Consider the following 14005-nt stretch of genomic DNA (forward strand, 5'->3'; position numbering starts at 1 on the left):
TTAAACTCTGCTCTCTAAACTCCCTGTTTCTATTGAAGTCACTGTAGCAACTAGGAGGCAAAGGAGATAAGGTCAGGAAGAGATGGACTTGAATCCTGTCTCAGAGAATCTATCTAGCTTTGTAAGCCTGGACTAATCATACTACATCTCTCAGTATTTAGTAACCCTGATTGGTAAAATAGAGTAAAAGCAACTGACTATAAATTTGATATTCATTTTAAATTACTTAAAATTTTGTGGCAGAGTGATACCCAAAATGGAGGAAAGAGAATTGCAGTGATTGTCCACAGACTGTCATGGTATTTTATGCATTTGCATTTTTATGGGCTCCTGTTAGTACTTTTCATCTTTTAAATTTTCTGTGAGGTAAAATAAAAGTGACTCCATATCCAATTTCAAAAAGAATAAAGTCATGACTCTTAGAAAGGTTCAAATTTTACTTTTTCCCCATTGCATTAGTCTCTTCATCTCTATGGACTTGTTTCTTCAGCTATAACATGCAGGGGATTTTTAAGCTTCCTCAGCTTCTATACCCTGTTACCAATTTACCTCAATCGTGCATGTAAGGATTTGTTTTCACTGTTGATTGTGTTAACTGATTCCTTTCATCTTTAAATCTATGATACTCTAAAGTCTATCCTTAACCCAGAAGGCTATGGAGGAGATGAGATGGCCAAAGACTCAAAAATGGAGTCATGGATTGTTGGGGCTTTTTTCAAATGAATGGTGAACAGAGACAGGGTGCAGGAAGAATGTAAGGACAGGTCTTTGTTATTGGGTTTAGGTCAAACTGATCCAAGTCCATAAAGAAGACCAGAACAGAGCCAGAATTCTCATATACCATCAATGGGAAGAGAAGAAATGGACTGGAGAAGACTCCTATACTGATCAGAAATAGGGGGAGATAGAGGCAGGCTTTCTTGCTATCCTCAATCCAATTTAAGCAAGCAGAAGGTGTCAGTGGCTAATTGTGATATTTCTAGGAATACTGGGGAAAATGGGAAAATAGCTATAAAGTTCTAGTAATCTGTATTACCCAGGAAAATGACAAAAATGGCTTGATTTTATTCCTATCTATCCCCAACCTATCCTATGACAAATTTAGTTTGTATAGCTCATTAAAAGCTCCTATATTATTTATCTTCCCTTTCCATTATGCCTTCTGGAATGCTTATCACAAACTCATTTTTACACTAGAATTCTCCGTTTCATATTCTAACTCAGCTCAAATTCTATCTTCTGCAAGATGTCTCCCTTCTCCAATTATTTCCTTCCCTCTAGATTTCCTCTCATTTATGTTATATTTTTCATATGTAAATAGGAAATGCATACATGTATACACATACATGCATAAAATACACGTGTATTTTCACATATATCACAAATACATATGTGCATACATATATACACATACATATATGTATATGCATACATAGTTTAACTGTTGTCTCCCCCTTTATTTAAGGAGAAAAGTTTGTTGAGAATATTATGGGAGTGTTCAGTCAATCTCTCTAGGATCATTTCCTTATCTCTAATTAATTAATTAAAAAGCAATTTGGATTATTACTATCAGCATAAAACTGAATTCATTTGCCGCCTTATTATTAGAAACCCTGTATCTTTCTAAGTTTTTGTTATATTTTACTTCTGATAGAATTGAATGATATTTTCTTAAAGATAGATCAACTATCGTTCTCAATATTTATTTAGCAGTTTCTGAATTTTTCCATCATTTTTGTCAGTCTTGATATTTGTGAGTGTTCTGACCCAGATGAACATTACAGTGGTGCACACAAAATCTCTGAAAGCTGCCCACTCCTTTTCTGCTCCACTGTTTCCAACTGTGTGTTGGCTCAACTTGCCCTCCAAGTTAGCAACAGTTTCCCCTCAGAGAAATAGTCTCATTGTCTTTTGGTCTTATTGTTTTGGGACCGCCACTGTTGTTGAATGTGAATATTAAGCTTGGAGAGGATAAGTCTATGATCAGTACAGCACTCTGCACCACACATGGCCTTGGTCACTCTTACATCCTGTCTGACTCCTCTTCTTACAATCACATAGTCTATTAAATGCCAATGTTTGCTGCCAGGGTGCATCCATGTATTTTTACTCCATTTGGGTAAACAGAATACAGTGCTGATGATGAGATCACAAGATGGAGAAGTCTTCAGTAGCAAGTGATCACAGCTCTTGCTATTTCCAACTCCATTCTTCTCAAGGGCTCCTTGCCATGTCTGGTAGTCTGAGCCCATTCTAGCATTAAAGTCATCCAGAATTATGCGCTGGTCCCCTTTTGGCACATTGATAAAAAAGGGTCTCCAGGCTTTCAAGTCTCCGGGTTTTCTTAAAACTTCTTTCACCTCATCAAGGCTCATATTGGTGAGAGCATAGTCCCTGATTGTAGCATGGTATTTTCCTGCAAGGGACAATCACATTGTCATGAGCCTGTTATTCACTTCTTTTGGAAGGTATGCAAATTTTTTTACTAAATTAGTTTTTATTGCAAAACCTATACCAGCTTCACAGCTCTCCTGTTCCCTGTGGCCGCTCCAGAAAAATGTATATCCAGCTCTGACTTTGGCAAACTGGCCTTCATTTGCCAACCTTTTTTTACTCGGGGCAAAAAGCCAAAAGTGAAGTAGAAGGAGTATTGGTGCATCATTTCTTGTTTGCAGATGATTGTACATTCAATAGAGCCTCTCAAACTGGAGTGTCACAACCTATGGATTAGTTCTCTGCTGCTTTTGCTAATTTTGTCCTAACAAGAAAGGACACCATCCAAATGTGGAATCATTGCTTATAGCAAGTGGAGAAGTTTTTATGCTGTGTTATATGCAGTTACCTTGGCAATATACTTTCCAGGGATGTACACATTGATAATGAGGTTGACGCTTGCATTTCCAGAGCCACCTTAATGTTTGGGAGGCTCTGAAGGAAAGTGTGGGAGAGGAGAGGTATTAGGCTGCAGTCTACAGAAGCGTTATACTGACTTCATTGTTGTTTGCCTGGAAAAGCTAAACAGTATATACCAGCACCTTGCCAAGAAACTTAATTTCTTCCATTTGAATTAATCTTAGGAAGATTCTAAAGATCACATGGCAGGATAAGATAGGAGACACTGAATTCCTTTCTTAAACTAAACTGCCAAGCATTCCAACTCTACTGCAGAAAGCACAACTCCTTTGCACTAGTCATATTGCTCAAATGTCAAATGTATACCTGCCAAAAAGACTATTTTATAAGGAGTTCACACAGGGCAAGTGCTCACAAGGTGGTCAGAAAATCAATACAAGGACACTCTCAAGAACTTTAGAATTGATTGTATGACATGGGAGACACTGACGCAGGACTGCCCAACATGATGTGCCCTCATCAGGGAAAGTCCTATGCTCTGTGAGCAAAGCACAATTGAATTAGCTCAGTAAAAATGTGAGATGCACAAAGTTCAAGAATCTAGACCAAATGTTCATACCTGACCTGTATCAGAGCATTTCAAGTTCATGTTAGTCTGATCCACCATAATAGAACATATTAACTTAATTCTAACATAGTCATATCTCTCTTTGGACAACAATCATCCAAACAATCTTTATCTTTTTTGTTGTTATCATTGGCCTTCTAGGTCACTCTCCCTTCTCCCTAATAAGTTCAGGAAGTGGTTCACAGTTGCATTTTCTGCTGCAGTCCCTTGGCCTTTGAACGTGCTGCTCCTTATATTTCTTGGCTTTTATAACCTTTATTTATAATCTACCTCAATCATGCATGCAACCAGTCACTCCTACTGGCTATTACATTAAGAGTCTTTCATTTTCCACTGCCTCATAGACACACCCTTTATTCAATCAGTTAGTTGGCAAGACCTGATAATTCTACCTTTTCAATATACTGTACATCCATTTCATATCTCCTCTTACAGACAGTTACTTCTAGCCTAGACTATTGTAATAGCCTCCTCACTGAGTTTCTCACTTCCTCTCTTCACTCTCTAATCTATCCTCTACATAATTGCTAAAAAAAGTCTTCTTAAGAAGAGGTCTCGGCAGACCACTACTCTTTTTAAAAACCTTAAGTGATTCTTTGTATGATAAAATGAAAACTTGGCCTGAAATTGAAAGCTTGAAAAAATCTGCTTCTGACCTACAGCATTGCACTTGAGGTCAGGAACACCTAAATTCAAAAATGTCTCAGCCACTTACGAGATTTGTGTCTCTGGGATAGCCATTTAATCTCCCCTACCCTCAGTTTCTTCATCTCAGTATCACATGAGGCATTTGAGCTTAATGGCCTTGGGAGTCTCTTGCAACCATAAATTTATTTATCTTTTATTCTATCATTTGCTCTTTATCTCCTACTCCCCATCAAAAAATCTGTGTTTCCAATCAAGTTTAAAATTAAATTTTGCTTATGACTTATAAGCATTTATTTAAACTTTAGCATTAAGTAGAATGCTTCTCTTCTAATTTCTGTTTAACACAATCTTTGTCTTTATTCAGGGCTCAGATAAGTCTGGTCTTTTTTTTGAAACCTTCTCTGAGCTCACCAGTCTGAGCTTCTTCTTTTATAAATTACCTTGGATCATACTTATTCATGTATACATTCTCTTACTTCAGTAGAAGATAAGCTACCTGAGTGAGCAAACATTTGAATTTTTCCTCTTCATAGTCTCCCTGGGAAAGAGAAAGAGATGATTATTTATATAACTACAAAGGATCAGACACTATGCTGAGAGTTTTACAAATATTACCTCACCTCATCCTCAAAACAACCCTGATATTCCCATTTTACAGTTGTGGCAAACAGAGGCTTGCCTGGGGTCACACAGCTAGCAAGGAATCTGGATATAAACTCAAGTCAACCTGACATCAAGCCTAGAGCTCTATCCATTATGTCATCTATCTGTCTCCTGCATAGCATAGTGCCTTGTATATAGCAGATGCTTACTTAGTCTTTGTTTAAGCAAATTGAACGGAACTGAATTGACATCTAATATCAATATTTCTGCAGATCTCTCGGCACAGAAGAAATCATTCCCAGCACCTCTTAAAGGACGTCATTACCCCTCTGGAACAATTGGTAAGCATTTACATTACATTAACAGTTGAATTCTGATATAGTTATAGCAAAGTGCCATTTTAAATAAATTAATAAAGAATTTAATATGCTGTATTACAGTAATAGAAATATTAAAATTTTTATATGGTCTTAATCTGGTCTTTCATTCATAAATAATATCCCCATGGCCTTTATGTCTTTTTAATTTTCACTGATCTCTAGGATTCACTCAACAGTGGTCATCAAATGCCTCTTTTAAACCCACTGATCCTTTGATTTGATGTTCACTATTGTGAATGATTTCCTACCTTTCTCATTGTTCTTTCTTTTTTGGGTCTTAGGTAGCTGCTATGCTTCTTTATCTTTTATAAGTAATATATGAAGCTCAGGATGTGGCTCTCCTTTTTTTTCTATAGTCTCATAAACAAAAATATATTTCCAATGTCTTCAAATATCTCTATTCTTTTTTTTAAATATCTCTATTCTAATGACTCCTATTTTCTCTGTTAAGCTTCAAACTCAAATTATATTAGGCATTTTTATTTTGATATCTTTTATTCACCTCAGGATCAAAATATATGATTAAGTATTTTCTACCATTAAAAGAGAAGGGCAAATGATATGGATAAGACAGTCTTACAATTGAATAAATTTGGAATTGATTAGATGACCAGCTTCAAAAGATCTTTTAGATGAGTTCAATTTCAGCATGACAAGAGAGGTCTCCAGAATCTATACTTGGCTATGCAACAACATTTTTATCAATGATTTGGGAAAAAATACAAATGTCTCATCAAATTTGTAGATGATTAAAAAGTTGGATAGAAGGAATAACTAACACATTGGATGACAAAATCAGTATCCACATGCTTCTTGATAGATTAATACTTTTGGCTGGTTATAGTAAGATTAAATTCATTAGAAATAAATATGAAATATAAAAAATAAATATCTTGGAGTTTTAGAAGGACATAAACGGTATGATATGGCAGCCACAGCAGCTAAGGCAGTCTTGAGCAGCATTAAGAGGAGCATAACTTTTAGGAAAAGGATAGGTGAAAGTCACACAGGTGTCTGATCTTGTCAGACCTTATCTAGAATGTTATCTTGTGAAAATGAGAATTATAAAAAGGTCATAGGATTGTTTGAGGTGGGCAGTGACAGGATACCATTGACCTTTGAGAAAAACGTTCGAGACCATATAAGAAAAATATGAATGTTTCCTTGCCAATAATACAGTTGAATACAAATATGGGTAAGTTGGATTGTACCCAGAGTGGGGCAACCTATTGATTGTAAAGAACCCTGAGTCCTTGTCATACAGGCATGTTTAACCTTTAAAAAATAGGATGAGAAGGTGTATAATAGTTATCTTCATGTATATGAAAGTGTAGGCTGTGAAGAATGAATCAGATTTGTACTCTTTTACCCTAAAAAACAAAACAGGCTGGAAACTGAAGAGGCTAATTTAAGGTTGGTACCAAGAAAAACTTCCTAATAATTAAAACTGCCTCTAAAGTGGAATGAGTTATTTTGAGGAGAGGAGTTCCTCTTCTTGGTCTTCAGGCAGTTTGTCAGTCCATGGCAAGTTATGTTGAAGTAAGGATTTATTTCATGTATAAATTGGACTAAATAGTCTTAGAAGTTCCTTCCAACTGTCAAATTTTGTGACTATAAATTAATTTTCTTACCCCTCTCTTTATATTCAGCTATATATTTAAATGCTCCTATCTTTGTCCATGGAAAATACCAAGTCCCTCATTTATGTACCAGCTTAGAGTTAATTGACATCCTTGATATCATCCTTAATATTATAGGCCACAAAATTCTGTGGACTTTATTAGGAATACTTTATAAAGGACCTGCAAAGAAAAAATTTTTAAATAGAAATATGTATATTGCATAAGTTGACATATATATATATATATATATATGCATGTGTGTATATACAACTATCTGTGTCTAGAATCTCTAGGGTAGGAGAGGGGGAAGGAAGAAAGTAAAAAGAAATTTACATGATAATTTTATTGTACTTTTGAAAGGACTAGCAAATTGTACATAATAGATTTGCAATTTCAGGTATAAACAGCTTTTTTTATTGCACTATGCTTTGGAAATACTTACATTATTCCATAAATCAATTTTTTAAAAGTTCTGTGAATTTTCTATTTGAAATGCTTTCTTATATCTATCTTTTTTACTTCATTTCCTATTGCCATCACATTAATACAGGTTCTCTGGATTACTCATCTAGATAAAAACAAATGCCTTTAATTGGATTCCCTTACTTCACCTTCTCTTCTTTTAAAATATATCTTATATAGTATAGTTTAGTATACTCTTTAAACAATTCTTTCATCATATCATTCACCTTTTCTAAAACTCAAATGCTTCTCCATTTTCTATCATGTTAAGTCTTAGCTCCACTATCTGGCTTTAAAGGCTCTTCAAAATCTGACCCTTCCATAATTTATTGGTCCTCACTTTTCACTTCTCCCAAATATCTACTCTTTATCTAATTTTATCAGCTTCCTTACTACCCTCCAAAGTATATCATTCTCATTATTGTTTCCAAAGCTATCTTTGCATATACTTTTTTGTTTATTGTGTTACCTCGTTTATTTCTTTATTACACCAACTTCAGTGTTTTGCCCCCAGTCCTATCCCTACACAAATTTAGCAAATAATATGCATTATTTGTTAATGCGTTTTGCCCTTTAATTTGATTTTAAGGCAGGAAATCATGTTCTAGTATATCTTACTATGCCTATCAGACTACACAACACATCATAAAATACTTGATTGACATAATACTACATTTGAAAACTTAGAAACAATGAAATGGTTCACCTTATTTCCAGAATTTTTTAAATATCTTTTTAACAGAACCTAATCTTTTCTATATACCTGTCCTCTCAGAGAGCCATCCCTTTAAACAAACCAAAAAAAGAGGGAGGAAAAGCAATTCAGCCATTATTTTTAGCATTCCACATCACAAGGGTGAGATGCCTTCTTATCTTGTGGATTGACTTGGTCATTTTAATTTTGCAACATTCACCTTTACTTGTTTTTTGTTGATGTCCTATTGTTATAATTATAAGGGAAAAGAGAGGACCTCAAATATAACAAAAATGAGGGCCTGTTTGTGGTGAAGGCTGTTCTAATGTGTGGCTTAAAAGGAGACACAAGGAATATCTCTTCTCACTCCACCTCCACTTTTCCAAAAGATACTTTTATTCTTACCAGAAAGGGCTGCAGAAAATTGGGGCCTGAGTTTCCTTAACTGTAAAATTAGGACCATAATATCACCTACCTACTAAGGTTATTACTATTTGCAAAATTCTTGGCACAGTGCATGGTACATAGAAAGCACTTAATGGATTCTTCTTTACTCCTTCTTCACTTCCTTCTCTCTCCCTTCCTTCACTCCCTTTCTTCTTTCATTCTTTCTTCTCTTCCCTCCTTTCTTCTTTCTTCCCTCTTCTCTCCCTTCTTCCTTCTTTCCTTCCTTCCTTCCTTCTTTTTTCCTTCCTTCCTTCTTTCCTTCTCCTTCCTTCCTTTCTTTTTTTCTTTCCTTTCCTTCCTTCTTACCTTCCCTGCTTTGCTCCTTCCTTCTCGCCTTTCTTCCCTCCTTCTCTAATGTTTATCTGCCTAGTTTATGAATTCCCTTTCTCCCTAAAATTTGCTACCTCCTCTACTACAGCATTTCTATCTTTGCTTATCAGTGTGATCTTTGAGTCGTGAGGTAGGTTTTATTTTTCTTTTTTTGCAATTGTCATCAAATAAAAAATAAAACATATAGGATAATTCATTTGTAAGCAAGGGAAAAACACCCATGAAACTTGCTAGGATGTAATTTTATTTTGGTGCTTTAGTAGATCTGTGATTTCATTCATTTATAGAGACAAATTTTAACTTCTCCATGTTGTTTTTCCTGTTATCCTCTCTTCATCACAACATTTAACCTTTATATGGTGCTTTAATTTTCACAAAGTACTTTACAAAAATCTTCAACTCATTTTATCATTTGTTGTCTTCTTTGTTCTTCTTTTATTCAGAATACTCCTATCCTATTTTCATCTACAGCATTTATAATCAACTTCAGGGGACATTCAAATCTAGGGTAATTTCCTTCTGTAGTGACACTCATCTTTGAGACTGATCTAATAATGGTCCTGGGGTAATCAGGTGCTACTATTTTATGGAGAGGGATTAGGATAGCAATGAGTTACTACTTATATCCTACTCTTTTATGATCAGTGGCTATTCATAGGAAGAAAACTAATTTTCCCTATTTAAAAAAATACATTCCATCTTGTAGCCAAAAGGCTCACGAGGGACACCTCCCTGTTTCATGAAAAGGAGAAGACAAGGTTTTGGACCACATGCCCTGCATGCTAATCATGGTACAGGAATAAGAAGATGTTCTTAAGAATATGTGATTGCTTAATAGTCATCAGATGGTGAATTTTCCAAAACCTCATAATAAATATCCTCAAGTAGATATCTCCTCAGGCAAAAAAAAAAAAAATCTTCAGTTTTTTCAGGGCAATTTTCTCTTTCTTCTCTAGAAATGCAGAAGGAAAATAGTCATGTTTATATGACTTGAAATATTTGTCTTCCTTTTTTCTCCCTTCTTCTTTCTTTTTTGTGAAAAGAATGTAAGTAAGAAATCTTTGCAAATAACCCTGCAGGAGTCAAAAGAACATGGCAGGTTTTAGAAAATCCTCTGCTCCCCTCAGAGAAGGATGACTCAATGAACAGCTACCATGGCTTAGGGCAAAGTCTGCAACTGCAGATTTCACCTTTAGAGCCTGATATCATTTTATGGATTAATTAATATTTCTGAAGGGCTTTGAAGTTGAAAGGCATTCAATATGTGTTACGTGTTCTTATTTTAAAACAAAAGACAGAATATTTCTCTGAAATAACATATGATCAGGCCAGACTTTTCTTCAAATTTAACAATTGCTAATAGTATTGCTGTCAACTATAGCCATACTTGGTAGTATCTGAGGGGGGAAAATGCTTTTCTTAGCAAGCTGACACATAGGATTGTTATTCTTGTTTAATCATTTTTAGAAATGTCTGATCCTTTGTGAGCTGTTCTGGACAAAGTTACTGCAGTGGCTTGCTGTTTCCTTCTCCAGCTCATTTTACAAATGAGAAAAAGGAGGCACAGGGTCATAAATCTAGTATCTGAGGTCAAATTTGAACTCAGATCTTCCTGACTACACTCTAAGCACTGTACCATCTACCTGCCCCAAAAGGAAAGATAGGATTTCTAAAAATAGAGCAGTTTTAAATCTTTCTCCTTCCATCTCAGTTTTCTCATCTGTAAAATGACCGGTTTAAAGGAAATCTGTGTGATACAGAAGAAAGAACACTGGCTCTGGAAAAAGACTGAGTTCGAATCTCATTCTGTCACTTATTACTTCCTTGGGCTTGACTAGTCACAACTTCCCTGAAACTGTTTTTTATATGTAAAATAAAGGAATTGCACCATATGACTCTGAAATCCCGGTTAACTCTAAATGTATCGTCCTAAAATGACCTCTAAAATCCCACGAGGTTCTAATTATCTACTTAAACTCAAGAAAAAATATTTTTACTATGTTTTCCAATTATGATGATATAAACCTGAAATCAAGCCATAGGCTTTCCTGGATTCAGGAATTTTAAGCCTTAGTGCAAGATGCTAATCAAGTGTCAGCATTAAGTTTGGTAATTACATGGTGAGCATCCTGTACTGAGAGCCACTAGATTTTCTAGAGAGGAAAGGTAGAAGAAAGGGACAATTGCCCTGAAAAAAACTGAAGTCTTTCTGCTTGATACTTGAGGATATTTATTATGAGGTTTCTTGAGGTGACCTGGCCAGATAGAAAACAGAACAAGTTAAAGTTCATGGGCCAATCAATAGTCCTTTGAACTTCCTAGACTAAGGAAACTCAAGAGACCTAGTCTTTAAAAAAGGTGTTGACTACACTGACTACCTTTAAGATAATGTTTTAGGTACCTGGAATATTAAGGACTGGAAACAAGATTGTCCCTGCCTTCAAGGAGTCTGTATTCTAATGAGAAAATTAAATGAGATAATATTTATAAAATTGTTATCATAAGAGCAAGGCACATAGCAGGTGTTTAATAAATAATTGTTCCTACCACCCTTCATTGAAAAGATACCAGATTGATTTAATTAGAATTGTACTTCTTTACCTCGGTAAAATGGGCCATTCTTTGCCTCAATTTCCACTTGGTCTTGATCTCTAAATGGTTGCAACTCATGAGACCTATTGAATTCTTTATCTTAAAAAAGCTGAGGTTTCCCACTGCATCCAGGGCCATCTTCAGTCATCCTGATCTATAACTGTCTCCTGGACCTAGATGATCTGGAGGGGAAAGTGAGGCAGGTGATCTGAAACAGCTCTCCCTCACTTTGGACATCAGGGTATCACCTCCCTGATAGCATGGCCCTCTTTGATTACAAAAGACAAACAACAATAATGTATGTACAGATAAATAGATGCAAGTCTCTTTAACAGAAAAGAATATTAATCAGGAAAGACTTTTCAGAAGCGTCTTAGCAAAACCTGAAGATAAGGATTGTAACTGACAGGCGATTAGGAAAGAGGACTCTTCAATTAGGCAGGTAAGAAGTATAGTAGATGGATTATTGGGCCCAGTCAGGAAAACTGGAGTTTAAATCCAGCCTCACATACTTAATTGTTGTCTGGTTCAATTTCCTTATTTATAAAATAGGGATAATACTAGCATTTGTTTCCAAAGGTGGTTATGAGGATCAAACAAGATAATATTTGTAAAGCACTCAAAGGAGGGAAGCGTTCAACTCTAGCCTCAAACACTTACTAGCTCTCTGACCCTGGGCGAGTAACTTTGCTTTGTTTTCCTCATCTAAAACGTGAATTAGATAAAAAATTGGCAAACCACTCTTTGCCAAGAAAATTCCAAATGGAGCCATGAAGAGTCGGATATCACTGAAAAACAACTGAATATCAACAGAGTTTACTATAGTGCCTGACTCATTTAGTGAGAATTTAATAAATATTTGTTCTCTTCCTTCCTCTTCCTCTTTTAATATATATGTGATTAAGGGTTTTGTAGGAGTGAATGTCAAAAATTATCCATGTATATATTTTGAAAATAAAAAGCTATCTATCTATATGTGTGTGTGTGTGTGTGTGTGTGTGTGTGTGTGTATTTAAAAGTAATGTCAGAGGTCGGTTTCAAATCTTATAGCTTTAGTTTTGTTTTTTTTTAAATCATTAGAGAGCTGACAATGTCAATGTGACTGAAGGGATATGTGTGTGTATAAATGTGTATGTGTCTGTATGTGTATACATATATGTGGCTGTAATCTTTTATATAATTTTTTTTACAAATAAATGGCTGTATATGTTATCAAAAATATGTATGTGATTATAGCTCAAAATGTGGGATTAATTCACCCATAAAATAGAAATGGATAAGAGAAGAGATTAAAAATCTGAATTCAATAACATATTGCTTTCAGGAAATACAATAAAAATGGGAGATATATTCAGATAAAATAAAGAGCTGGAGTGGAATTTATTTTGTAAAAAAAATCAGGAGTAGTGATCATGATAGACAAAATTAAAGCTAAAATAGATTTAATTAACAGAGAAAAATAAAAAAAAAACTATACTTATTTTTTTAACATGACTAATATGGAAATATATTTAACATGTTTGTACATGTAAAACCTGAATCAGATAGTTTGCTGTCTTGGGGAGGGAGGATGAAAGGAAGAGAGGAAGAAAAAAAAAACAAGATTGAAAAAAATCACAAGAAAGAGAAACCACATAAAAATGAAAATAGTATGATTCAATCTGTATTCAGTCTTCATAGTTATTTTTCTGGCTTTTTCTCTCACAAAATTATTTTGTATCATTTTATTGCTTCTGACTACTTCCTTTTAAAATCGGCCCTTCCTTTTATCACAACCTCTTTCTCCCTCTAATTCGCCACTGAGTATCTAGATTTCTATATCTAATATAATCTACATATGTACACACAATACACCGTTTCCCCCAGATGGCAGGTTGACCAATACATGTTAAATATGTTATAGTATAAGTAAAATACAAAATACATACAGTTATTTTGCTGTACAAAAAGAATCAGACTTTGAAATAGCGTACAATTAGCTTGTGAAGGAAATCAAAAATGTAGGCGGACAAAAATAGAGGGATTGGGAATTCTATGTAGTGGTTCATAGTCATCTCCCAGAGTTCTTTCACTGGGTGTAGTTGGTCTCCTATAACTTTCTAAAAATGTCAGCTATTCTTCAAGGTCCTACACTGCAATAACTCTTTATGGAAGTGATTCTCAAAGGGTTTGCCATGGAGTTCAGATTGCAAACATTTACCAGATGAGTAATAAGAAAACAAAACAAAAAAATGCAACAAAAGCGTTTGCAAGGTGGTGATCCAGGGAAAGATATGGTCAGTGGTCCCTAGCAATCACAGGCAATACTGCTTTCCATGGCCTCTGTTCCCTTGGACCACAAGCAATATTGCTTTTCAGGATCTTTGATCCCTTGTAACTGCAAGAACTCCACTCTAACTGGGACCCAGAAGTGAGTCTAGACAGTGGATTTACCACAAAGGGCCTTGTCCTATGTCGAGTGCTTGCCCAGAGCTCCAATGTAGTCTCTTGCTGGCCAGTTCCCTGATCATCTTACAATCTCTGGTTTGAGAACTCTCAAAGTTACTTCTGTTGTGGCTGCCTTTAAGACCAATAGCTTTTGTTTCTGCCATGTTTGCTCTGAATTGTGCACAGACCTCTCCAATCTTGTAAGTTGTTTAGGAGCTGGAAAATGTCTTACATAACATATTGTTGACTCTTCTCCAGAATTCAATTTTAGGTATTATTTCAGTTTTTTGGAAGGAAATGTTGGTAGAACTCTACTTCA

General features: G+C 35.2%; 1 protein-coding gene across 1 annotated transcript in view; it reads left to right on the forward strand.

The window, feature by feature from the left end:
* ARHGAP15 (Rho GTPase activating protein 15) overlaps positions 1-14005 on the forward strand; it is an 844282-nt gene that overhangs the window by 111784 nt on the left and 718493 nt on the right. The window contains exon 3 of the mRNA XM_051985817.1: positions 5005-5073. Within this exon, the coding sequence (XP_051841777.1) occupies positions 5005-5073 (69 nt within the window). The remainder of the gene's footprint in view (positions 1-5004; positions 5074-14005) is intronic.

This window comes from Antechinus flavipes, chromosome 3 (assembly GCF_016432865.1).
Source record: "Antechinus flavipes isolate AdamAnt ecotype Samford, QLD, Australia chromosome 3, AdamAnt_v2, whole genome shotgun sequence".
NCBI classification, from domain to species: Eukaryota; Metazoa; Chordata; class Mammalia; order Dasyuromorphia; family Dasyuridae; genus Antechinus; species Antechinus flavipes.